General features: G+C 42.0%; 1 protein-coding gene across 3 annotated transcripts; it reads left to right on the forward strand.

The window, feature by feature from the left end:
• On the forward strand, window positions 1-27,393 carry LOC116585276 (vesicle-associated membrane protein 8-like). Of its 3 annotated transcripts, none has more exons than XM_032334719.1 (6): window positions 1-478; window positions 3,269-3,339; window positions 6,802-6,898; window positions 8,387-8,488; window positions 16,316-16,474; window positions 26,384-27,393. In XM_032334719.1, exons 1-6 carry the CDS (start codon window positions 401-403, stop codon window positions 26,519-26,521), a joined length of 645 nt encoding a protein of 214 aa, XP_032190610.1. In that variant the 5' UTR covers window positions 1-400; the 3' UTR covers window positions 26,522-27,393. The 3 variants fall into 3 exon arrangements, with proteins under 3 accessions (XP_032190610.1, XP_032190612.1, XP_032190611.1); XM_032334721.1 differs by lacking the exon at window positions 26,384-27,393 and adding an exon at window positions 18,886-18,919; XM_032334720.1 differs by lacking the exon at window positions 8,387-8,488.
• Window positions 27,394-27,506: the final 113 nt, after the last annotated feature.

The following is a 27,506-nucleotide window of genomic DNA, read 5'->3' on the forward strand; positions in this document are numbered from 1 at the left end:
CGGGTCTCCGCAGCCGGACCCCCGAGCCGCCTCCCGCGCGACCAGCCGGCGGTCGCTCTTCGCGACCGGCTCGCTGCACTGGGTTCGGCCCCGCTCTCGCAAGTGCCCGAATTCGCGTCTCTTCTGAGGCCGGATACACCGCGCCTCACTTGGGCCTTCCGCTCGCGGAGGACCTCGCGGACCACCAGGACGGAGAACCGCCCGCCCACCCCGAGCCGGGGCTTCGCGGAACCGCAGCCTCCCGGCACCGGCTAGACCCGCGGGCCCGGCCCCGCCTCCCGCCTGCCCGTCTCCGCTCCTCGCGCCTGCGCAAGCACCGCCCCCAGCCCCGCCCCAGCCCCGCCCCGAGGCCGGCCGGGCGGTTGGGGCGGGCCGCAGCCGTCCTTTCCCCGCGCGCGCCATGACGATCACCTACAGCTGTGTCGCTAACGGCCGCGCGGTCCTCGCCGAGCTGGCCCTGACCGGCGGCTCCTATCAGGTACCCCCGTGTCCGGACCTCCGCCCCGGCGGCTCCCGCCTCTTCGAGGGAGGCGCCTGCCGGGCCCGCCCCTCACCACGCCGCGCGGCCGGGCGGCCCCGAGCGGGCGGTGGAGGCTACAGGCCCCGCCCCGCGCGACGCCGGCCTGTGGGAGCCGCGGGAGCCGCGGGAGCCGCGAGCGGCGGAGCCGCAACGAGGGGCCGCACGTGCGCCGCCCAGCGGTCGGGGTGGGTGGTGCACGCGGCCCGCAGGCGGCGATGGCCGCCCCGCGCGGTTGCAGTTGAGGCGGCGCGTCAACAGTTCGTGTCCCCCGCGTCCGCACACTTGTGGGACGGCTGGTAGCTGCATAGTCCAGGGTGGGAGCTGCGGGAGCTGCGGCCCCGAGGAACGGGCGGGACCCGCAGTGGCGCCGGGATGGGCTCGCGGTCCGGCTAGGACCGAGGCCGGACGCCGCTGTCGCACGGCGTGAAAGCCGGGCTCGCGGCGGGGCGGGGCGGGGCGGGGCTGCGGCGGCCCGTGGGTCCCGCGCGGTTTCTGGGGCTGCGGCGGCCCGTGGGTCCCGCGCGGTTTCTGGGGCTGCGGCTCAGCGGCCGCGTGAGGCAGGACGGCCCAAGCGGGAGAGGGAAGCGGCTCCGCGCGCGTGGAACGGGGTGCTGCGTGCGGGGCCGCGGGAGCCTCAGGGCGGCGGGGCGCAGGCTCGCGTGTGCGGCGGCGGAGGATGAGCGCGGGAAAGCCGAGACGCTGACTCGGCGCGGGGCCCGGGGGGCCGCAGGGTCGGAGCGTCTCTGGAGAACCTGCTCGGTTATGACGTGGGGGGAGGGCTGGAGGGGGAGAGCCGTGGGACCGCGTCCTCACGGTCCCGCAGCCGGGACCGCGTCCTCACGGTCCCGCAGCCGGGACGGCGTCCTCACGGTCCCGCAGCCGGGACGGCGTCCTCACGGTCCCGCAGCCGGGACCGCGTCCTCACGGTCCCGCAGCCGGGACGGCGCCCTCGCAGTTGCGGGGGTAGATCTCGGGCCCGGGGAAGGCGGGCGGGGTCCGGAGGAGGTGAGGGGTGCAGGGGGACAGAGGGCGCCGGGGACAGTTGAATTCTGCTGCCCGCGGAAGTGGCCAGTCTGTGTCTGTCCTCCGCGTCCGTCCCCGAAGGTTTGGGTCGCGCTCAGAGGCGCACGGCCGGCGGCCGAAGCCGGTAGAAGACCGCCGAGAAGCCGGGAGTGCGGGGAGAAGAGGCCCAAAGGTGCTCTTCGGCTCGACGGTAGATGGTGGCTGCGCCGTCGCCTCAGGTCATGAGCTCCGCGTCCGGGGATCGAGGCCCGCGTCGGGCTCCCTGCTCAGTCTGAGTCCGCTTCCCCTGTCGCTCCCCCTGCGCGCTCTCTCGCTCGCAAATAAAGTAAAAATCTTAAAAACAAGGCGATTGGCGACTTGCAGGTAGCCGCTGGGAAGAAGCGGCGGAGGCCGAAGCCGGAACGCTGGAGGCCGGAGAGAGGACGGCGGGAGGCGGACGGCGGACGTCGAGTGCGACGGGGAAAGCCGAGGCCGAGCCTCTCCGGGACGGGCCTGGTGCTTCACGACGCGAAGGCGTCCAGCGCGGGCGGCCCTGGGCAGCCTCTGACGGGATTCGCGCTCGGCTCCTGACCCCGCGGTCGTGGGATCGAGCCCCACCTCGGCTTCGCCTGGTCCGCAGTCAGCTTCGGATTCCTCCTCCTCCCTCTGCCGCCTCCCAGCGCACGTGCCTTCGCTCGCTGCCTCCCAGAGCAGGGGTTGGCGGCGCCGCCGCTGGGGCTCGCGGCTCGTGCGGCGTCTGCGCGGGATGCCCGCCCGCTGCCCCTGCCCCCGCCCCGAAGCGCGGCGCCGGTTCTCTCGCTCTCTCAAACAAATCTCTCCTTTTAAAAAAGGGGGGGGGGGGGAGGAATGTGGCTCTTCAGATCTTCCTAGGTGACCTTCCTGTTCCTTTCACACTTCTCAGGTAAATTAATAGGACTCCTGAGTATCTCTGGATAATCGTCAACACCTTGCACATTTCCCCCCAGAGAAGGAGCCTTACAAGAAACAGAAATAAGGGACCGCGACGATTATTTGTTTTATAGAAAGAAATCCGTGAATGATATTGAATAAAAACTTTTATCTTAAAATGAAGAGAGAAGAATGCTGAAGAAAAAGAGGGTGGGAAGGGGAGGGGAATGCTCAGGTTATTCAGAGAAAGCTGAATACTTTAAGATTCGTTTTTATTCTAGAGAGAGAGCATGTACACGGCGAGGGACAAAGGGGGAAAGAAAATCTCAAGCAAGCTCCCCACTGAGCATGGAACCCCCACCCCACGCAACACAGAGCTCAATCTCATGACCCTGAGATCGTGGCCTGAGTCAAAATCAAAACTTGGACACTTAACCATGAGCCACCAGGCACCCCCAGGACTGAATACTTTGAATCCATTAACATTTTTAGGTATAGTTTCAGTGGCCAAGGTCACTGAAAAGATGTTTGATTAGATAGCACTGCCCAGCCTTAAAGCCACATGTCAGATGTGACTCAAGATTGATTCGTGTAACCTGTATTTGCACATATATAACTATACACACAAGTATATGTATATTTGTGTAATTTTCATATTTTCCTTCAGATTCAAATGACTTTCATAACTTGCTTCTTACCACACATTATGACTAACCAACCATTAGTTCTAGTGGATACTTGGTCTTTAATAAACCAATCAGACCATGGGTAAATTTAGAAGAATAATTAAAGACACTATGGTGTTCCACAAAGTTAATGCTGATCATTTATTTTTAGGAAGCAGTGGCAACCGTGCTTAAACTAGTGCTTCTTAGAGCAGAGCCAAAGACCATAATGCAGATGGGAAGGTAAGGTCTATTCTCGTAGAAGTCAGCTTGCTTTTTAACAATGTAATGACATTAGGGAAAATAAGGTCAGTTGCACATGCTCTCGAACCCTCAGAAAGGAGAACTGTATGTAAAAGTGTAAGATCAAATGAGAGTGATTAACACCAAATTCAAAGTAGTGGTTACTTCTCCAAAGGGAAGGGAGAAAAAATGAAGTGGGGGAAGGGTATCCATGGGACATGAACCCTATCTATAACATTTTAAACAATTGGTAGGTCTAACGTATTCTTGTTGTCTTATTCTCCAAACTGTTTTTAGTATACCCAAAATATTTCATTGATGAAAAAGGAAACTTCCACTTGAGAAATCTTTAATAAGACCACTCTAAGCTACACTTGTGACTTTACAGGGTATGGCCTAAACCAATCTTGACACCATTTTACTAGTAAAACACCAGGTGGGAAATAAGAGCATTTATTACTTCTGGACTCATCTTTTTTTTAAGAGCAGGTTTGTTTTAACCTTTATGTTGTAAAATAGGACAAAATACAAAAACTCATCAAGCGAAAGTATAGCCTTATGAAGCTTTACAAGGGAGTCTCCCCACCAACTACCACCTCAGCCAAAAATACGGACTAGTGCCAGCTATCCCCAAAACCCCAAAATCCCCACCATGTGCCCCGTGCCATCGACAGCTGTCACTTACCTTGGGTCTTCATCGCCTCATCACCTAAACATGCAGCCTCAGGTACAAGAGCCTGATCCTGCCTGTTTTTTTCTTTTGGGGTGTGTGTGGGGTTTTTTTTTTTTTTGTTTGGTTGGGGTTTTTTTGTTTTGTTTTGTTTTGTTTTTGACAGATAGAGATCACAAGTAGGCAGAGAGGCAGACAGAGAGAGGGGGGGAAGCAGGCTCCCCACTGAGCAGAAAGCCCAATGCGGGACTCGATCCCAGGACCCTGAGATCATGACTTGAGCTGAAGGCCGAGGCTTTAACCCAGTGAGCCACCCAGGCGCCCCTCTTTTGGTGTCTTTTAAATCTCTTTAATCTTTATTTTCCTCTCCTATCCCTCTCCTTTCCTTATAGTTTACCATTGAGGAACCTGCAGAGTGTAGTTTCCCACTCTCTGGCTCTGCTGACTATATCCAGGATCAGTTCACCATGCTTCACACAGCAGGGTCCACAGGCTGGGTCGCTTTCACAAGATGATAGGTGTTTTTTTCCATCAGATGGCACATGTGTCTGCCTCTGTCTCCTTCTGACTTGTTAGCAGCCAGTGATATTCCTTGCCTGTACCCTAAAGCCATTCATTGATTGGGGAACATAAAATGCTGACATTCTAGTTTTGTTCTCACTTATTAGCCAGCGTGATTTCCAGAGGAGATTCTTTTCTCGTCTACTATTTGCTTTCCTATATTGCGCATTCTAATTTGAATCTTTGGAAGATCTCTTGCTGAATTCCTAAGTCGTACATCCACCTGACTATTCTGTGTCTCTGTTGGATGTCTGATGGGCATCTCAAACTTATGTCCAAAACCAAGCCCCCACAGCCCCCGCTGCAGTCTTCCACATACTACTTTTCTAGTTCTTCAGGCCTGAAACTTTTGTGACCCTTGACTTCTGGCTCTGTGACATCCAAACCCAATCCATCAGCAAATCCTGTTGCCTTTCCCTTCCAGATATCCAGAATCTGACCGCCTCCGGCCCTACTATAGGAGCCACACCACCATCATCTCTCTGGGTTTCTCCATACAAAGTTAGGTTCATTTTGTCATCATGTTTTTTTATTTTCAAGGATTTCTCTCTCAAACCTTGATTTAATAGCCTTTGTAATTAAGCAAAATAAGCATGTGGTTCCAAAGTCAAACTGAAAAAAAACAAGTTTTCTTAAAGAAGGAAGAGAAGGAGGAGGAGGAGGAGAAGTGGGAGGAGAAGGGGAAGTCTAATTTTCATTCCTTTCCTCTCCACATTGTTCTCCCTTCCCCCCTAGAAAGGTAACCATTTTGACAAAGTTCAATTTGTCATTTTCTTTTTCTTTCCTTTTTCTTTCCTTTCCTTTTCTTTTCTTTTCTAGAAGAGACACATGCATATATGGCATTTCTCTTCCGGGAGCATATGAGAATGATAGATAAATGGTACTACCTCACACCTTTGTTAATTACAGTGTATCCTGGACTTTGGGTATTCAAGTTTTTTAACTTTAAGATAGCTTCTGAACGTCACTCACTAATAACATACTAAGTATAAATTTAGAATATTTCCTCTCTCACATCCAATATCAAGTTACTCAAATCACATATATAACTTTCAGACAGATGATAGAATTAGCAACTCTTTTTCAAAAAAGACTCCTCCCAACTTAGAAATAAAAATATTTTCCAAGTGGAGATTATGTGTATCAATCAATATCTTCATTAAAAATATTTGTAGCATATTATATTCATGATATGATATGAAGGATTTATATGGTAAGGGCAGGCACATACTTTAAATTTTCTGCCTCTGGGATTATCTTTTCTCCCTGTTTCTGAGATTCGTCATTTTTGTGTATATCCAATTTAACATTTTTCCAGGTCTACTACCTGCTAGCCATTTGGATATAGAATGTTCAGAATGACGAGATTAAGTCTAGGCACCAAGCAACTATTTCTGTTGCCATATTTTTAAATTTTCTGGATTGTTGGGCAGTAAAAATGGAGGCACTTTCCAGGAGTCTTCTAGCTTCTTAATATATGACTCTGAGAAGACATAAAAGGTCAGGTAAGATACACTATCACATACTATAAGGAAGTTTAATTTCCCCCTCTCCAGTTCATCGTGTTCCTCAGAATATTTAGTATTGGTGGTTTATAACTTTTAAATTCTAATCTATCATAATAGAAAGTCAAGAAACTCCAAAATTAAATGTGTCTACCTAAAGATACAGGGAGAGTAAAAATCAGTGAACATAGCATTTTCTATTTGGTGACAATCTTTTTTTTTTATGACAATCTTTATTCAGTCTTAGAATGAGTGCTATCTATAAAAAGCCATTTTTTAAAGATTTTATTTATTTATTTGAGAGAGAGAGAGTGAGCACAAGCCCTGCAGTTGGGAAGGGTCAGAGGCAGAGGGAGACACAGACTCTCCGCCGAGCAGGGGTCTGTACTGCAGGACCCCAGGATCATGACCTGAGTGGAGACAGATGTTTAACTGACTAAGTCCCCCAGGTACCCCTACCAAGGCCATTTTAAATATAGATAAATAAATGAATAGCGTTTTCTCTTGACTGCATTTTATTTTATTGATGACATCCTAAATACATAGTCTAATTTTATAGTTTTTATTTAACATAATTTAATCTTTCATATATATGAAAGCTTTTTTAGTTCTCATAAAAAGTTATCTACAGAGCTTGTATACTACTGAGAGCTTGAAAATAGAATCTCTGTAAGGGTACTTAATTTCTTCAATGTTATCATATAAATTAATGTATTCTTTTCAAAGCTTTGTCTACCATACTCTCTTTATTGATGGAATCACTTACCTATGTGCTACAGACAATGCCTTGGATACCATAACACCATCTGCATTTCTTAAAAACGTAAGTAATTTCTTATACTACTTTAAGGACTTTCTCAGTGATTGAAGTTATGAGGTCTCTGTTTTATAGTGTGTTAGTAAGAGTGTCAATAACTAAAAGCAGATCATTTGTCTATAAAGCAGAGCTATTAATGACCTTCAGAGATTTCTTACCCTTATCCTTCAGCTGCCCTGTTTCCACACTTCTCCCAACCCTAAAGCAAGGTCTGCAAAGACTGCCCACACAGATCCATTAGACTCTCTCTTTGTATTTATCTTGTTCTTTCAAACTAAGAGAGAAATTAAACTTTACTAATATTTATTTTACCATTTCAAGAGCATGTGTATTTAATTTACAAATGGGGTGCCTGGGTGGCTCAGTCAGTTAAGCCTCCAACTCTTGATTTTGGCTCAGGTCATGATCTCAGGGTTATGGGATCAAGCCTCACATCAAGACTTTCCTGCTCAGCGGGGAGTCTTCTTGGGATTCTCTCTCTGTCCCTCCCCCTCAATCATGCATGCTCTCTCTAAAATAAGTAAATAGATCTTTCCTAAAATAAAAAAAAGTAAAAAACGTTAATGGAAAAAATCAGTCAGCAACACTATAGTGACTAACAGATCTTCTCCAGTCAAATTCATGAAATGTGCATACATTTAATTAGTATACTGTCTTGCTTTAACATAACTCAAACTGTAACCACATATAGAATCAAGGATTATAAGGACAAATACTGAAATTCACTCTTCAGATACACCTGAATAACTGTTAGAGTGTAGATACTAACCGCTATTAGCGATTTAAGTGACTATTTAAAATTATCCAAATTTTCCTCCCTCTCTCCTATTACGACAAAACACTTGAACTTTACCACCTACCTAAAACCAGGTATGGTAAAATGTATGATGACCACATATGTATGTGGTCATCATACATTTTACCACCGTTGCTTGGGAATGCAACACTGAGTACGAACAATTGCAAGAATTCCTTCTTGAGATCTTGAAATGTCCTATGACAACCATAAGCATTTGGAAAAAGAAAAAAAAAAACCATAAGGGTTTGAAAGATAGTACCATTCCGCTGGGATTGTTTCTTCATCATTGAATGGCTTTGGAGTGGGGGAGAAGGAAGGTGAAATGAAAAAAACGTACTTAGAAAACATCATGGACTCCTTCTTTGTGTGCCGGAGGTGAGCACCTGCTCTTGCTTTCGAGTCCGCAGGCATACCCAAGACTCAGAGTGGGATTTGCAGCCCCACTGCCTGAGCCTGTGATCTGTGCGAGAGCTGCAGAGAAGACCCGGCAAGCACAGGTTTCATACATAGAGCATCTTCGATTGGAAAGGACTCCCTTCCTTTTTGGAAAGGACCAAAAAGCTAGAAATGGTGTGGCAATAGAATATTCTTTTATTTCACATTTCTGCCAGACTCTGCTTCAGATAAACATTTGCTCTGTGATTCGCCAGTTGAAATTATCTATATAGGTTAAATATTTCCATTAATGTCCCCAGGTTAGTGATACTTTTCTGAGAAATCCTTTGATGTCGCAAGAACATTTTTCTCCTTCAAATGCAGTTGCTGCAGATTTTCAACAAGTATTAGGAAAGTATATGGTATGTAACCTACTCCTTTTTTTTTTAAGATTTTATTTATTTATTTGGCAGAAATTACAAGTAGGCAGAGAGGCAGGCAGAGAGAGAGGGGGACGCAGGCTCCCCGCTGAGCAGAGAGCCCAATGCGGGGCTCGATCCCAGGACCCTGAGATCATGACCTGAGCCAAAGGTAGAGGCTTCACCCACTGAGCCACCCAGGCACCCCTCCAGCTGTACTCAACATTGTATGAAAGCTGACGGAACAGTTTGGAATTAGGAGATAAGAGCTGTAAAGATGAGTGAGAATTGGGAATTTCTATCTTTATATAATGACAAAGAATGACATCCTTGATATATGGATAAGTGGATAAAGCAAGAGAGAGAAAGTTTGTACGGTATACTATTATTTGTTTACCATTCTTATTTGCAACCATTTAAGAAAGAGAGAATAAATAGAAATATGTGTTTTTGTTTGGTTATAGTGGAAAAAAGGGATGACAGCAAGAAAAGGATAAACCACAAACATTTTAATCGTTGCCTATTTAGGGATAGGGGACAAGAATAGAAACTAGGCCTCCCCGAATGAAACTTGTTTTGGAGATTTGACTTTGGAACCACAAAAATATTTTACATAATTATTAAATACTACTAAGTATTTAAATAGTTGTCCTCAGAGTGAAATAAGACAGTCACAAAAGAACAAATACTGTGTGATTCCACTTATATGAAATACCTAAACTAGTCAGATTTACAGAGACGAAAAGTAGAATGGTTGTTGGTAGAGCCATGGGAAAAGGATGAGGAGGAATTAGTGTTTAATGGGTACAGAGTTTCAGTTTGGGAAGATGGAAAATGTTCCAGAGATGGTGGGGGTGGGGTGGTAATTGTACAACAATGTGAATATACTCAATGCCACTGAGCTAAACAGTTAAAAATCATTATAATTATAAACTTTGTTATGTATATCTTACCATAATTTTTTAATTTTAAAAAGTGATCCCGAAAACAAAAAAAAAAAAAAAAAAAAAACCAAGAACCTAATTGTGTATTGAGCTGATGGCTTGAAAGACAGTGAAAATTTATTTCAAGTGACTTTAAAACACTATAATTTGATTGTGTATTCCTAGTGAGATTATACCCTAATGGTAGAAGAACTAAAAATAAATCTTAAAGTATTTATTTTCAAGTACCACATTGTTAGTGATAACATTGGTGTTGCTATTCTAAAATTGGTTTATATAGATCTATTACTTTGTGTAATCATGTTAATGTCATTAGGAATCAAGATTTTCAGCAAGAGTCACAAATATAAAGTCAAAGAATTAAGTGAAACCTTCTAATCCTAAATTTTAATTGAAAATTAAATATTTTTTAAAAGAAAATCAAATTGTGAAAATTTTTAATTGAAAATTAAATACTGATTTTTTTCTTTTTTTTTTTTTTTAGATTTTATTTTTAAGTAATCTCTACACCCAATGTAGGGCTCAGACCCATGACCCCTAAGATCCAGAGTTACATCCTCTACCAACTAAGCCAGACAGGCACCCCAAGAATTTTTTCATTGAATTTTCTCAAAAAAAGTATTTTCTAGCCTATCTACTGCAAAACATTAGAAATAACGAGCAACCCAGGAGCAATGTGCCCCCTTAGCATCTAGATTATAGTCTCTAAATACCATTTTACACGAGAAGAACCAGGCCTGACTGTAGATATCAGGGAGGAAACATGTAAGCCAGAAGTACTTTGTCATACCAGAAACAAGGAAGCTACCAAAGTTCACTGTGCTCATGTCAAAAGGCTTTAGGAACCAACTTAAAGAGGTTAACACTGGTCAGTGATGGAATAACTTGAACATAGAAAAGAATAGTAACTGCAGTGGGTTGTAACACGTCAAATGTCTTAAATTCCATGAGTTCTAGATACTATCAAAGACAAAATAATTCCTCACCAGTCAACTCTGGAAGATACTAAGGATCTATCTTATCACTCTAGAAACCAATAAATAAAAGACTCAATCTGTTCTGACTTTCCTAGTTGAACTGTACCTCAAAGAAAACAAGTAATTGGTAGAGAAAAGGTTTTTTTGGTCTTTATAGACATATTCCAGCTAATAAACAAAGAAGAGGTGATAAATTTCACTATTTTATAATTGCTGATGAAATCATGGACCTGAGGAGTCATCATCAGTGACTAAAAAAATTAGGTGAAAAGCTGATGAAGAACTTCATAACAGATGAAATGGGCTCAAGACACCCAAACCCACTGATTATTCCTAAGGTCACAGTAAGGGAGATGATTGATCTTTAGTTATGTTTCCTATGTTATACAATGAGTAGTATACAGCACACGTCTGTGTGGGCAGGTATGCTTGCCCAAAACATCAAACCTGAATATGACCAAGCCTTTATACCCAACTACCAGTTTACAGAAAATAGATCAGGGACCACATTAAATGATACCACATCAGTGCAATCAGCAAAATCCAGAATATGAGAAAATCTACAAGACAAAGAATCCAATTTCTTCAACAAATAAATTGCAACAGTGAAAAAGTTAAGGAGAACTCATAGATTAAAAGAGACACATATCCACTAAATGTGGACTTTGGATACTGGATCAACAAAACAAACATTAAAAAAAAACTAAAAACTATGATTTTTTATAAATTTGTACCCAAACTGGATGTTTGATGATACTAAGGAATTTTTGTAGATGTGATAATGATGTTGTGGTTTTTTGTTTTTTGTTGTTTTTAAGAAAAATGAGGTCATATCTTTTAGAGAGGTAAACTGAGGTGTTCAGATTAAAACAATATACTGTCTGGGATTTGCTTTGAAATAGTACATTTGGGGAAGGGGGAATCAGTACAGATGAAACAAGATTGACTGTGTTGATATTAGGTGATGGGTACATAGGGATTGATTATACTGTTCACTCTGCATTTGTGTTTGTTTGAAATTTTCCATAATAAAATATTCTAAGTATACCTTTTTAGTTTTCTATTATAAATCTTACAAATCAGTAGCCTAAAACAGCACACACTTACCATCTGATAGTTCATGTGGGTCAGGAATCCAGACCTCACTTAACAGGTTCTCCCCTCAGAGTCTCCCAAAGCTGTGGTGAGTGTCATCAGCCAAGCTGTACTCTCATCTGGGAGCTCGAGAAGATTCAGCTTCCAGGCTCATTTAGAGCCTGTTGGAGGATTCATTTCCTTAAAGGATGCAGCTTTTTGCTGGCTGTTGGCCAGGGGACACCCTCAGGTCCTAGAGACTGATAATAGTTCCGTGCCGCTTTGCCAGTCTCAATATGGCTGCTTCCTTCTCAAGGGCACCAGAGGAGTCTCCCTACACCAGTTTACTAAATTTTATATGGGACATAGTCACAGGAGTGACACCCCATCATCTTTGCTATTAGTTAGAAACAAGTCATACTCGTGGGGGGAGGTTTCAAGAATGTGATGCATTGGGTTTCCCATAGGCTGTGTCCACCACAATGCCTGAAAAATAACTAAGGATAGATGCTTTTATAGTAAATTCATAAATTTTCTTATGAAGAATTCTGCAGATTCAACACAGCCAAAATATATTATTAACATAGCTCCCTGAAAACTAGTTACCATATGAAAGTATGCGCATTTCGAGCAGTTAACACACCTGACGTCAAAGAAATTTGTTTAACATTTATAAACTAAGGTAAACATTAAATCTGTAGAAAATTTTGTAAAACTTGTTGAATTTCTAAAAAAAAAAAAAGTTGAATTTCTTACACAGTAGTTAACAAAATAAAAATAGTTTGGAGAGATTTAAATATGTGTGTGTGTAAATGTGTGTAGAAGCTGAATGCCAATGAGTGGACTATGAATACATTATCTTAACAAAATTTAAATGATTCCCTCGGGTTAAAAGATGAAGCATTTTTTAAAAGGAGAGAAAGAGAAAAAAGGAACAAAAAGAAAAAAGACAAACCATTCATCTGAACTTGATTATATCTGCAAAGACATTATATCCCGGGAAGGTCACATTCCTAGCCAGCTGGTGTTAGGAATTGCACATATCTTCGGGCGAGGGACACAATTCAACTAGCAACCTCGTCTTTCTACACTTACCTAGCGAGCGCCTCACAGACCATCAGCTGTAAATTGCATGCTCCAGTAACCAGCAAGATCAGAGTTCTGTTTAAGGTGGATTTGAGGGGCGCCTGTGTGGCTCAGGTCATGATCTCAGGGTCCTGGGATTGAACTCTGAGTTGGTCTCCCTGCTCAGTGGAGTCTGCTTCTCCCTCTCCCTTTGCCCCTCTCCCTGCTCATGCTTGCTTGCTCACTCGCTCTCTCTCTCACCCTCTCTCGAATAAATATTTTTTAAAAGGTAAATTTGATAACTTGCCAAAGAGCAGAGGTTTTTAATATTTTTTAGTTTAAAAATAAGGCTTATTAATAAGGTAAAATAACACAAAATATATAAGGCAAAATATGAATGTCTTCAACAAGCTCAATCAAATCCCCTGAAGTGAGCATTCTTTTTTTTTTTAAAGACTTATTTATTTGACAGAGAGATCACAAGTAGACAGAGAGGCAGGCAGAGAGAAAGGGGGAAGCAGAGTCCCCACTGAGCAGAGAGCCCAATGCGGGGCTCGATCCCAGGACCCGGAGATCATGACCTGAGCCGAGGGCAGAGGCCCAAACCACTGAGCCACCCCGGTGCCCCTGAAGTGAGCATTCTTAACAGACAGCCTAATGTGTAACCTTCCAGAATTATTTATATATGAATATGCATATAGATAAATATATAATAAATGTATGAGAATATACATTTTATATGCATATGTTTATAATATATATAACATACGTTTATATATAACTTTTAAATTCACAGAACTGAGTCATTAATGCAGTGGGTTAAAGGCTTAATCTCTGGAGCTTGACTTGTTTGGCTGTGTAACAATTTGGATACCTTATTACTTTCAGTCTCAGTTTTGTTTTGTTTTGTTTCATTTTAATGTTTTTTAATTTAATTTTAATTTTTTTTTAATTTTAAGTGCTCTCCACACCCAATGCGGGGTTTGAACTCAAGACCCTGAGATCAAGAGTCAAGCACTCTAGCAACTGCACCAGTCAAGCACCCCTCAGTTTTCTTTAGAAATTAAAAGATGACAAAAATACTACTTTATCAGGTGGTTTGGGAATTAAGTGAGTTAATATGTGTGAAGTGATTAAGACAGTACCTAGCACATATTAAGTGCCCAATAAGCTATGATTTGATACTGTTCTGCAGCTACGGCTTACTTTTTTAATGTAACACTCTCTTGTAGAGATCATTTTTGTTAATATGGATAAAATGGAAGATATAAAGAGGAACAAAGGACAAGAACAATGAAAGGAAAACAGTAACAATTATGGTAAATATTAGTCCAACTATATCAATAATCACGTTAAAAATTAACGGTCTAAAAAAATAATGGTCTAAATACAGTTCATTATTGCTCTTTTTTTTTTTAAGATTTTTATTTATTTATTTGATAGACAGAGAGAGATGGCAGAGAGACAGGGGGAAGCAGGCTCCCCACTGAGCAGAGAGCCCGATGCGGGGCTCGATCCCAGGACCCTGAGATCATGACCTGAGCCGAAGGCAGAGGCTTAAACCATGGGACACAGATTATCAGGTTAGATCAAAAAACTGTCAAGAGAATGAGAAGACAAACCACAGACTGGAAAAAAAATACTTACAAAAGACACATCTGATAAAACTACAGACTGGGAGAAAATATTTGCAAAAGATACATCTGTTATCCAAAATACATAAAGAACTCTGAAAACTCAACAATTAGATGATAAAGAAGCTGATAAAAAAAATGGGCCAAGGGGAACACCTGGCTGGCTCAGTTGGTAGAGCATGCGACTTCTTGATCTTGAGGTTGTGGGTTTGAGCTGGATGTTGGATGCAGAGGTTACTTTAAAAAATTAAGTCTTGGGGTGCCTGGGTGGCTCAGTGGGTTAAGCCTCTGCCTTCAGCTCAGGTCATGATCTCAGGGTCCTGGGATCGAGCCCCGCATCGGGCTCTCTGCTCAGCAGGGAGCCTGCTTCCTCCTCTCTCTCTGCCTGCCTCTCTGCCTACTTGTGATCTCTGTCTTTGTCAAATAAATAAATAAAATCTTTTTTAAAGTAAATAAATAAATAATAAAGTCTTTAAAAATAAATGGGCCACTGAGCTGAATAGATGCCTCCAAAGAAGATGTACAGGCAGCAGATAAACATGAAAAGATGGTCACATCCTGCATCATTAGGGGATCGCAAATCGAAGCGACGGTAAGATAGCCTACACACATACAGAAAGGCCGAAATTCACCCTGGGCCAGCACCTGCTGCAGACTGGGAGCTCACACTCGCTGCTGGTGGGATGCAAAATGGAACAGTCACTGTGGAAGACAGTTTGGCAGTTTCTTAGAAAACTAAACACACTCTTACCTTGCGCTCCGACAGTCACAACCCTGCTATTCACACAAAAACTTGCATGCACGTGTTAGAGCAGCTTTACTGATAATTGCCAAGACATGGAAGAGCCAAGATTGTCCTTCTGTAGGTGAATGGGTAAACTGTGGTACATCCAAACAACTGACTTATTCAGCACTAAAAAGAAATGAGCAAGGAAGCCATGAAGAAATATGGGGGAATCTTCAGTGCTTATTAATAAGTGAAAAAAGCCAATATGAAAAGGCTACTTGGTTCTAACTGTATGACCTTCTGGAAAAGACAAAGCTACGGTGACAGGAAAAAGACCAATTGTTGCTAGGGCTTAGGGAGAAGGGAGGCACGAAATCAGTGCAGCACATCATTTTTAGAGCAGAAAAAAGATAAGGTCAATCAGTTTATATAATCTACAAAGGAGAATCAATAAAGTAAACCATTGGGGTGCCTGGGTGGCTCAGAGGGTTGAGGCTCTGCGTTCTGTTCAGGTTATGATCTCAGGGTCCTGGGATGGAGCCCCACATCAGGCTCTCTGCTTGGGCAGGAAGCCTGCCTCTCTGCCTACTTGTGTTCTCAGTCTATGACAAAGAAATAAATAAAATCTTTTTTAAAAAGTAAATCATTGTCGGGGCGCCTGGGTGGCTCAGTGGGTTAAGCCGCTGCCTTCAGCTCGGGTCATGATCTCAGGGTCCTGGGATCGAGTCCCACATCAGGCTCTCTGCTCAGCAGGGAGCCTGCTTCCCTCTCTCTCTCTCTGCCTGCCTCTCTGCCTATTTGTGATCTCTGTCAAATAAATAAATAAAATCTTAAAAAAAAAAAAAGTAAATCATTGTCAAATAGGGCGGTGAAACTGTTCTGTGTGATACTGTAATGGAGAACACCTGTCATTACACATTTGTCCACACAAGGGAATGTACAGCGCCACAGCGCCAGCAGTGAATGGTGATGTAAACCACGGACTTGGGGTGATGAGAAGACATCAGCGGAGGCTCATTGGTCGCAGCAAATGCCCCGCTGTGGTGTGGGAAGTTCATAGGGAGCGGGGCAGGGGGTGGAGGGGATAACAGTAGGTGAGGACTCTGCTTTCCACTCAATTTTACTGTGACCGTAAAACATATTTCTAAAAAACTATATAAATACATAAATAATTTTTTTAAAAAAGGCTTCTACCACTGATTGTATACATTGAAATATCGATCTCCCGTCCAACCCCCAGACCCTTTTCTCAGCAAGATTAAGGTGGGACAATCTGAAGCTTGGTTGATTCCTTATGCTGAAAAGCAAGTGAAATGTACTTTTGACACTTTTGTTCAATTTGTACAATATATTGTAATAGATTTCATTTACAGAAAATAATATTTGTATTATCTTTCACTTCTGTGTAGATGAAATACAATAAAAATCAAGAAAATACCCCGATATCGACACTGAGGAGTCAAGTAACTGATGTAAAAAATATTATGTCCCAAAATATTGATGAAATTTTGGAAAGTGAAAACAGATTGAGTATCTTCACTGATAGAACCAATGATCTCCAGACAACTGTAAGTGATGCCCACCTGTCTTGGTATCTAAGTAGTGCTCAAAACAAACAGCCAAAAGCAAGTACATACCAGGGATACTGTGAGATCATCCTATGTTGCCAAATTATGGCTTTATCAAAAAATTATTGGAATGCAACTAAAATTTCTTTAATTATAAAACAATGAAAATTAAAAGCCCATTAAAATAGTAAGTAGTTATCGGCATAACAGATACATTTCTCTTTTTTTTAGATTTTATTTATTTATTTGACAGACAGAGATCACAAGTAGGCAGAGAGAGAGGAGGAAGTAGGCTCCCCGCTGAGCAGAGAGCCCGATGTGGGGCTCGATCCCAGGACCCTGAGATCATGACCCGAGCCAAAGGCAGAGGCTTTAACCCACTGAACCACCCAGCCGCCCCAACAAATGCATTTCTTACATTAAGACGTGCACAGGTTAGTCAACAAATAAATTACAAGGGAAGTAGACTTTACCAAAAAATGGGTTGAGGAGGTGTATCAATTGCAGTGTATGGTCCTTATTTGGTATTTGACTCAAATTATAAAAATGAAAATTTGAAACTTCATAAGATAATTAGGTATTTGAACTCTGACCAGATATTAGATAACATTAAGGAGTATCATTAATTCTTAGGTGTGATAATGATATTGTGCTTTAAAGAGTCCTTACTTATTAGAGATACATATTAAAATATCTGAGTGAATTTATGTAATGTCTGAGTTTGGCTTCAGAATAGTTCAGGAGTAGAATGGGGTATAAAGAAAACAAAATTGTCCATAAATGGGTGACTGTTAAAACTTGATGTTGAAGGTGCCTGGGTGGCTCAGTCGGTTGAGTGTCTGACTTGGGATCGGGTCATGATCCTAGAGTCCTGGGATTGAGCCCCAAGTCAGGCTCCCTGCTCAGGGGGAAGTCTGCTTCCCCCTCTCCCTCCGCACCCCTCCCCAGCTCATGCTCTCTCTCTCAAATAAATAAATAAAAACTTAAAAAAAAAAAAAAAAACACCTGGATGTCAAGTATATAGAGTTCATTATGCCATTCTGTCAACTTTTGCATATGTTCAAAATTCTCTATTAGCAAATACTTTTAAGGCAATCAATAAGGGTTGAATACCTTAGAGCATTTTAAAATTTTATAGATCTTTGAGAAACACAGCGACCATGTAAAACAAAATATACACATACTTTCTACTCACCAAGTCCTATCAGTTCTACCTCCTGAATCTTTTCTATTCTTGGTCTCACTTTTTCACTTTTAGAAACAACTTATTAAGATATTGTTTACATAAAATAATATCCACCCACTTTAAGCAGAGTTTGATGAACTGTGGTACTTGTGTACTATTGTGTAACCACAGTCAAGTCATAGAATAGCTCTTCCATCTTAAAATCTTCCTGTCCGTTGCAGCTGACCCTCCCCGACCCCTGACCCCAGCCTACCACTGACCTCCTTTCTGCCGCTATAGCGTTGTCTTTTCTAGAGTTTCATATAAATAAAATTATAAAATACACGTTGTGCTTGGCTTCTTGACTTACTAATAGTTTTCTGATATTCATGTTTTTGTATGTGTTAATATATTATTCCTTTCCATTGCTGGATAGTAAACCATGGAATGGCTAAATTCCACTTTCTGCCCATCCCAGTGACACTCACTGTATCACTCCATGCTCGATTATTTCTTGTCTATTGTCTTCCCTCTATTTAATCATTCTCCCTATTTTTATTTTTTTTAATTTTTTACAAAGATTTTATTTATTTATTTATTTCACAGAGATCACAACTAGGCAGAGAGGCAGGCAGAGAGAGAAGGAAACAGGCTCCCTGCTGAGCAGAGAGCCCAACGTGGGACTCGATCCCAGGACCCAAGCCGAAGGCAGAGGCTTTAACCCACTGAGCCACCCGGGCGCCCCTCGTTCTCCCTATTTTTAGTTTGATTCTATTCCAGTCATCCTCCACACTGAAACTATTTAAAAATGCAAGTATCATGGTTTCCTTTCCTAAACAACAGTTTTTTATTTTGGCGTAGTTCCAATAGTTTGCTTGCTTTGGTTCCCTTGTCTAAGGAGACATATCCATAAATAGGTTGTTAAAGCTAATATCCAAGAAATTATTGCTTATAGTTGTTGCTGTTGTTGTTAGGAGTTTTATGGTTTCAGGTCTCCCATTTAGGTCTTTAATCCATTTTGAGTGTGTGGTGTAAGACAGTGGTTCAGTTTCATTCTTTTGAATATAGTCCAAAATGAGTAAGGGAATAAAAATATGTAAAAAAAAAAAAAAAAAAACCCACAACTCCTTCCTTTCCCCAGGTTATAAAGATATTCATATTGTTTCCTAAAAGTTTTAAATCCTGCTTCTTAAACATGGATTTTTTTTTTTTTAAGATTTTATTTATTTATTTATTTATTTGACAGAGACAGAGATAGCAACAGAAATGCCGAGAGCAGGAGCAGGCAGAAGCAGGCTCTGCACTGAGCAGGGAGCAAGACTCAGGGCTCGATCCCAGGACCCTGGAAGATGCTTAACTGACTGAGCCACCCAGGTGCCCCTTAAACATGGATCTTTAAAAAACCTGGAATTTTATTTTTGCACATAGTATGAGATAGTAATCAAAATTTTATTATTTTCTGTTGGAAAAACCAGTTTTGCCCAAACACCATTTATTGACTAGCTCAGCCGTTCCTCTTTGGTTTTGTAATGCCGACCCTACCATATATCACGTTTTCATCCTTTTAATTTATATGTAAGTATTCTACTGGTCTATTTCTTTATCCCTGGACTAGTACTATACTGTTTTAGTTACTATGGTTTTATACTATGGTTTTTATAAGTTTTATAAGAAGCCTTAATATCTTATAGGGCAAGTTACTTTCTACTTTGGGAAAATTGTGTGGGCAAGTCTTACTCTCTCTTTCAGCAAAGTTTAGAACCTACATCTCAGGCTACACACACACAAATTGTTGGGGTGCTAGCTTGAATTACGTTAATATGGGGAGGATTGACATCTTTAAAATAGTGTTGTCCCACCTCTGGACATGCTATGTGTCTTCATTTTTCTAGGTCTCTTTCAAAAGCTTTTTTTGATTAATAGAAACATAATCAATTTTTACATTCTGCCTTTGTATCCTAAATCTTAGTGAAATTTTTCATGATAGTATTGTTTATCTAGGGATTTTTTTGCATTTTCTACATTGAAATTTTATCATATATAAATAATGACTGTATTTTTTCATCCTTTCCAATATACATATTTTTTAAGATTTTATTTTTAAGTAATTTCTATACGCAACACAGCCCTCGAACTCACAACCCCAAGATCAACAGTCATATGCCTTACCAACTGAGCTAGCTAGATTCCATTTACTTACTTACTTACTTATTTTTTATTTGGCTTGTCTTCCTATGTTAGCTAGCAATGCCAGGAAAATGATGAATAGAAATGGTGACACCTGAAGTACTTGTTTTGTTCTCAATTTAAATTGATTATTTCTAACACTTCCCAATGAAGTATTACATTTACATTCAGATTTTGATATTTTGTAACAAGTTATACTTCATTTCTATTCCTCATATGCCAAGAAATTTTATCATGAAAGGGTGTTGAACTGTATCAAATGCTATTTTTACATTGAGATGATTTTTCTTCTTAAACTTGTTAATATGATACATTGCACATTAAACGTGTGTGTTGTAGGATTCAGTTTTATAATTTTACCTTTGTGGACTCAAAAGACTCTCTGTATAAAAGCTGTATACTAAATGCCATGTGAGGCTGTATTCTTATATAATTTTTATAATCTATCTTGTGCCTATGGTTGGTTTAATTTCCTCCTTCCTAAACTCTTAATTTTTTAATCAAGAATTTTTTTTTTTGATCTTTTCAAAGAAACAGATTTTGGTTTATTTTTAATTCTGTTCGAAACTTGATGATTTCTAATCTTTTTGCTTCTAGTTCTTTCCAATGCCTGTAGCCACATGTAAGGTTCTTTTCTGGACAATATTCTGAAACCTGGTTATTTCTTTGCTTCTGCGCCCTCATGCCTCCCTCTCAATTTAAAGACAAGTACCTTGAGGCCATAAGGCTTGGGTAGGTACCTTATTATACCCTTAATCTTATCTCTACTGCAGGGCAGAATCTTTTTTTTTTTTTCTCAAAATTTTTTATTCTTTGAGAGAGAGAGTAAGCGAGAGGGAGAAGCAGCTAGGGGAGGAGCAGAGGGAGAATCAGACTCCCTGCCTACACGGGAACCCCAGGACTCCAGGATCATGACCTGAGGTGAAGGCAGATGCTTATCTGACTGAGCCACCCAGGCGCCCCAGAGCCTTTTTTTTTCTAATTGAGGTAAAATTAGTATTTTAAAGTATATAATTCAGTGACATTTAATATATTCATAAAGTGTATACCCAACATCTTACTAGTTCCAAAACATTTTCGTCCCCCAAAACGAAGCCTCATACCCATTCATCAGTTATTCCCCAGCACCTGGGAACCACGAATTTGCTTTCTGTCTCTGCGGATTTACCTACTCTGGCTATCTCATGTAAACAAAATCATACGATCTATTGTTGTGTCTGGCTTCTTTCATTTAGCGTGTTCTCGAGCTTCATCCAAGGTACAGCGCACACCAGTAATCCATTCCTTTCTGTGGCTGAGTAATATTCCATTGTACAGAGACGTCTCTACATCTTTATCCAGTTGTCGTCAGTTGGTGAGCGTTTGGGTTGTTTCTGCCTTTTGGCTACTGTAATACTGCCCCAAACATTCGTGTATAAACTTCTGTTTGAAAACTTTTCAATTCCTCTGTGTATATACATAGGAGTGGAATTGCTAGGTCATATGGTAATTCTGTGTTAACTTTTTGAGGTGACTTCCAAACTATTTTCCACGGTGGTTGAACCTAATAGTGTAAGAGGGTACCCCAAAGTACCTACCAGTAGTTTAAGAGGGTTCCAGTTTCTCCACATCCTCTCCAACAATTTTTTTTTTAATTACAGCCATCCTACTGGGTATGAACTAGCATCTCATTTTTTTTATTAGCATCTCGTTTTGATTTCCATTTCCTCAATGACTAATGATGTTGAGCATCTTTTCACATGCTTATTGGCCATTTATAGATCTTCTTTGAAGAAACTCTATTCAAGCCTTTGCCCAATTTTGAATAGGTTTCTGTTTGTTATTGAGGAGGGGCAGAATCTTAAGGGACACTTGTCATTAACCACCTTTTTAATCTTATTTCCTACTGTTTGGGCCAAAAAAAACACATCAGCTTATCCAGTGTTTCAGTGTTCCACATTTCGGCACCCTCTCTATTCCTTTTTCATTTCTTCTTGCAAATCGGTCATTTGGTACCTTGATAAATGCAGTCAGAAACAAGAACTCACACCACTACCATTCTGTTTTCCAACAGTTTCTTCCAAAGTGAGACTCAATAGGCAATTTGTTCACCTTCCAAGTTGTCATAGGAGATATAAAACTATCAGATATTTTATTCTGAAGAGCATAGGTCTTTATCTTTCCAGCCCCAAACAGCAGTTTCTTCACAGTTTACCAACCCTGGTTAAACCAATGCCACGTTTCAGATTCTTGTAATAACATCTCATCCGACCAACTGAAATATTAGAGAAACACTAGCTGTACCAACATATGTCAGCTTTCAGTGTTTTAACTAAACAGAGGTTTATTTCTTGGTTGTATAACAGTCTAAGACAGGTTTTTGGTGGGCATACTTTCACATGGTAATCCAGGAACCCAAGATTTTCATTTTCCCATTTCGTGACTCTGCCGTTGCCTTGGAGCTCGGCGTCTTTCAGTTTCCGGTAGCAGATGGTTAACCAGGGAGCGGAGGGAGCACATTCACTTACGTCCACTTCAGCCCCAAAGTGAGACCCATCACTTCTACCCACAACCTACTGGTAAGAATTAGTCTGATAGTTTGCCTCAGTGCAAGAGGCAGAGAGGGACGCAGCATAGGGTGGGGTGAGGAGCCTGAGAAATGTGGCCTGTGATCGGAGTGACGGTTGCCAGCAACAATTCCACATGATAGAAGGGGAGTCAAGTCTTCCGTGGAGAGCTGGCTGTCTTTATCCCATCTGCCCTAAGGAAATTCTAAAGGAAGTTTTTGGTATTTGGAAAATTACCTAAGAGAAAAGGTCTGAGTTTCAGCAAAAAATTAAAGAGCGGAGAAAGCAGTAAAGGTTTAGGTAACAGTAAATGACCATTGACTGCAGTACAAGTGGTGAAAAGTGCTTGGATTCTGAATATACTTTGAAGATGCCACAAATTGGAATTGCGGACAGACTGAATGTGTGGTGAGAAAGAGCTGAGGAGTCCCAAGTTTTGAGCTTCGTTAACAGGAAGGAGGAGAATTCAGTATAGTTCCATCGCCCCAGGTAAGCCCAGAGTTTCGCCTGCTGTACTGCTGAACAGTGAAATCCTAAGCCCCGGATGAGGGAAGCCACATCCTCACCCTCCCAAATACAGAGGAGCTGCACCATAAGTGCAATTTTTCACTGCTCTTCTAGGTTCCTGCAACAGGCCTTACATTCTTCCAAATTCAGCTATGAATTTCAGTTTGCTTGTTATATTTTATCTAGCACTTCTGAGTAGTGATAGTGGCAGGAGGGTTGAGGGGTTACCTAATCACCATATTGCTAGATCTTTTCTCATTAAATTATGTCTTTTTTTAAAAAAAAGATTTTACTTATTCATTTGAGAGAGAGAGACAGAGCACAAGCAGGGGAGAGACAGTGTGAGAGGGAGAAGCAGACACCCCCCCAAGCAAAGAGCCCAACTCGGGGCTCAATCCCAGGACCCTGAGATTATGATCGGAGCTGAGGCAGACGCTCAACCATGTGAGCCACCCAGGCCCCCAGATTACATGTCTTTCTTTTGGGGAAAGTGGCAACATCTTAACACTATGAAAATATGACCCCCCAAAAAAGTTTTAAGAGATTCTATTTCACCCAATGGCCTTACCTTCCAAATTTCACTTTTATGCATGCCTGATTACATGAAAAAAAATTACTTTTTCTTTGAAGCCAACTGAATAGAAGTAGCTCAATAAAATATTTGACTGAAGTATTTTAGTTTTCTCACAATATTTTCACACAGCACATAATCATTCTCACTAAAACCTCTATTTTAACAAAATTGGTTCTCTCTTTTCTCTTGATCTTTATGTAAAAGACTCTACTGCATGTTCTTGGGAAACAGATTTGGCTTTTTAATAAAAACTAGGCCCATAAGCTTTCTCTCAGTCACTCTATAGGTAAATACGGGGCATGAATTATAATTTGGCTGATTAAACAGGTCCATTTATTTTGGTATACTCTCAAAACTCTAATAAATTGATAGGTGAAGCAATAATTAGGGATTTTAATGTATAAAACAATGTATAATGTGTAATAATAATACATGTATAATGTATAAAAAACAAGAGAAGGGTGCCTGGGGGGCTCAGTCAATTAAGCTTCTCTTTGATTTCGGCTCAGGTTACTGTCCCAGGGTGGTGGGATTGAGTCCTGTGACAGACTCCACACTCCGCCAGAGTCTGCTTGGGATTCTTTCCTGATTTCTCTCCCTCTGCCCCGTCCCCTGCTCACACTCTCTACGATAAAATAAATAAGTTAAAAAAAAAAAAAAAAGAAAAGGAAAAAGAGAAAAGGAGCGCCTGGGTGGCTCAGTGGGTTGAGCCTCTGCCTTCGGCTCGGGGCATGATCCCAGGGTCCTGGGATTCAGCCCCGCATCGGGTTCTCTGCTCGGCAGGGAGCCTGCTTCCTCCCCCCTCTCTCTGCCTGATTGTGATCTCTGTGAAATAAATAAATAAAATCTAAAAAAGAAAAGAAACAAGAGAAAAGACAACAGGTAAGAAATGTCAACAATTTTGGAAGCTAGAAATGGATTATGAGTCCTCGTTAGCCAAGTTTGTAGAGAAGACATTAAGACGCAAGCCGATCCGGGTCATAGAACCTGGGAAGGGCTCAGAAAGTGGAGAACATGGTACTCGTAAGCGTGGACCTGCAGTGTAAGTCTGAGAAGACGAGACCGGGTATAAAGGCTCTCAAAGGAACGTGTCATCTGCAGGGCCTTTCCCACGTTTTACAGCCGTATTGCTGCTTCTCCCTACCCCTGACAAAGGCTAATAAATATTATTTAAAGATAATATCAGAGAGGCTCTAAACTCAGACACCACGTGCAGTTGAGGCCAGAGTGACCAGCATATAAAAGTCAGATGGATTAAGGGAAAAACCTGATCTTGAATATCTGTATTTTGAATATGGTGACCATTCCCCAATCTCTGTCTACAGAAAAGTAACAGAAGGTAATACATCCTCGAAACAAAGATAAAAAAACCACATAAAAGCTTACTCATAGGACAAAAGACATCTTTTGGAAATAAAAACAATAGTAAAAATTTAAAATTGAATGGAATTATTATAATATAAAGTCGAGATACTGTCTCAGAAAGGAGAGCAAAGAAAGAAGAAAGATAAGGAAGACAGTAAATCAGTCTGAGAGATCCAACATCTGAATAACAGCAATTTCAGGGGCACCTGGATGGCTCAGTGGGTTAAGCCTCTGCCTTTGGTTCAGGTCATCATCTCAGGGTCCTGGGATCGAGCCCCACATCGGGCTCTCTGCTCAGCAGGGAGCCTGCCCTTCCCTCTTACTCTCCTGCCTCTCTGCCTGCTTCTGCTCTCTCTCTCTCTCTCTCGGTCAAATAAATAAATAAATCTTTAAAAAAAAAAATAATGGGAGTTTCAGAAAAAGAACATGAAGGAAATCAAAGGAGAGGAAATCAGAGTAATACAAGAAACATTCCTAGAACTAAGTAACGAGTTTCCAGATTGAATGAACAAAACAAGGACCATAGCTGGGTATGTAATCCTGAAATTAAAGAACATCAAAAAGGAAGAGAGATTTTAAGCGTTTTCAGAGAGAAAACACAAAGGCTTGGTCATTAGAATAGCACCACATTTCTCAATAGCAATGTACAGGTGCTGAAGAAAAGCAGAAGAATGTTCTGTGTCAGGCACTGTTGGTAATGTAGCAGTGAGTGAAGCATACCAAAACCTCTGCCTTCATGAAGCTTACTTTCTTGAGAATAAGTAAAATTTGCACAACGTGGGGCACCAGGGTGCTCAGGGAGCGTCCGACTCTTGGTTTCGGCGGTTCCCGTTACGATCTTAGGGTCGTGGGCTCGAGCTCCGCGTCAGGCCCCATGATGAGAGCAGAGCCTGCTTAAGATTCTCCCTCCCTCTCTAAAAAAAGATAAAAAATAAAAATTTATATAATGCTAGATAAGAGATAAGTACTCTAGAGAAAAACAATGTATTGAAGGGAAATATTATTTTTCTGGATGGAGAGGGGAGTAGCAATGTCTTTAGTTAATTAACTTTTAGAGAGAGAGTAAGTGAGCAGGGACAGGGACAGGGAGAGGGCGCAGGAGAATCTCAAGCCGACTCCGTGCGGAGCGCAGAGCCCCACGCGGGGCTTCATCCCATAAGCCTGAGATCATGACCTGAGCTGAAACCACGAGTTGGCTGCTTAACCAACGAGCTACCCAGGCTCACCATGGGGGTGGGGAGTAGCGATTTTAAATAGGGTTGTAAGGGATTTAAGTGAAATCATGACGTGAAGATGAGGAAACTGAAGCTCAAAGAGTGAGTAACCTGGTCGAGGTAGGTCATGGACTTAACAAAGCTCACACAAGCCCAGCTGAACACAGCAGGGAGGGCGTCTGGAATCTTGGTGCATCAATCGTACTGTAAAAGCTGTTCACACTTACTGAGACTCTGAGACTGGTCAAACCAAGCTCAGTCTGTGCTTTCAGACAGCTCTGAGGACTGGGGTGTGCCCATGAATCCACATACAGAAAGAAAACGTGATGTTTGTGTTCATTTTTATTTCAGGCCAAAGAATCCCAAAAAACGAGAAAGGCTCTTAGGAGGATGTGGTGGAAACACTTCAGAAAAGTCATCATCATCACTGTGGCCATTCTCCTCTCCATCATCATCATTCTTCTAAGTACCAAAGTGATACCAACCTGACCCCTTTCCTCCCCGGACCAGCAATTACCAATAAATGGTTACGTGTGAACAGAGGAGTCCATGACCAGCGATTACGGAAGTATCCTCTGGTGCAGGAAGACTGCAGGACGCGGGGCTCGGACATCCGTCCTCGCGCCTCGTCCCTGCTGCAGTCCCATTTGTTGTTCCCACTTCCAGCTACTGCCCAGCCTCTTGTCCCTTCATCAAGACGAGGAGCACAAACGGTGGAGTCACATCACTGAAGCTTAACCCTCCACTCAGCCACGTACCAGCTGGGTGACTCTGGACCAGTTATTTAACCTGTGCCCTTGTCTCCTCATCTGTGAAATGGAGCTGACAGTAATACTGCATAGCATTTTATCTACCACATAGTCCGCGCTGAGCGTTAACTATTACTTCCTAGGGGAAAAAATGATTGCGCTTGTGGCATTAAATCTCTATTATCTTACTTCTTAGGGAAAAAATGACTGTGAACTTCTAATTTCCTTAGAAGTAGGAGTCTTAGCACGAGTGCACAGTCCAGAAACAGCCATTCATCTTGTCTCCATTTCCTTTCATTTGAAAAGACAGCTCAAGACAGTTTTATACGAGACATTTCCTTGGATAAAAATTTTTAAATTACAAAGCTGTACTATTTCCCTAGGAAGTCACAAGTCCTATTTTACCACCCTAACAGCCGCTGTCTTTCCCCACATGATACACTTCATCCAATAACCTCAAATCACTAAGATTTCTAACAACCAAAGCATCTAACTTCACTTTGCGGTTGTTAACACTTCATGAGTTGTATCTCCTAAGAAGGAACTTAAATGTTAAGTTGGTTTTAAAAATCACTTGTTGGGGGGGGGGGGGGGCACCTGGGTATCTCATTCATTAAGTGTCTGCTTGAGTCATGATCCCAGGGTCCTCGGATCGAGCCCCACATCCTGCCCCCTGCTTGGCAGGGAGCCTGCTTCTCCCTGTCTGATGCTCCCCCTACTTGTGC

Source organism: Mustela erminea, chromosome 2, assembly GCF_009829155.1.
Source record: "Mustela erminea isolate mMusErm1 chromosome 2, mMusErm1.Pri, whole genome shotgun sequence".
In the NCBI taxonomy this organism is placed as follows: Eukaryota; Metazoa; Chordata; class Mammalia; order Carnivora; family Mustelidae; genus Mustela; species Mustela erminea.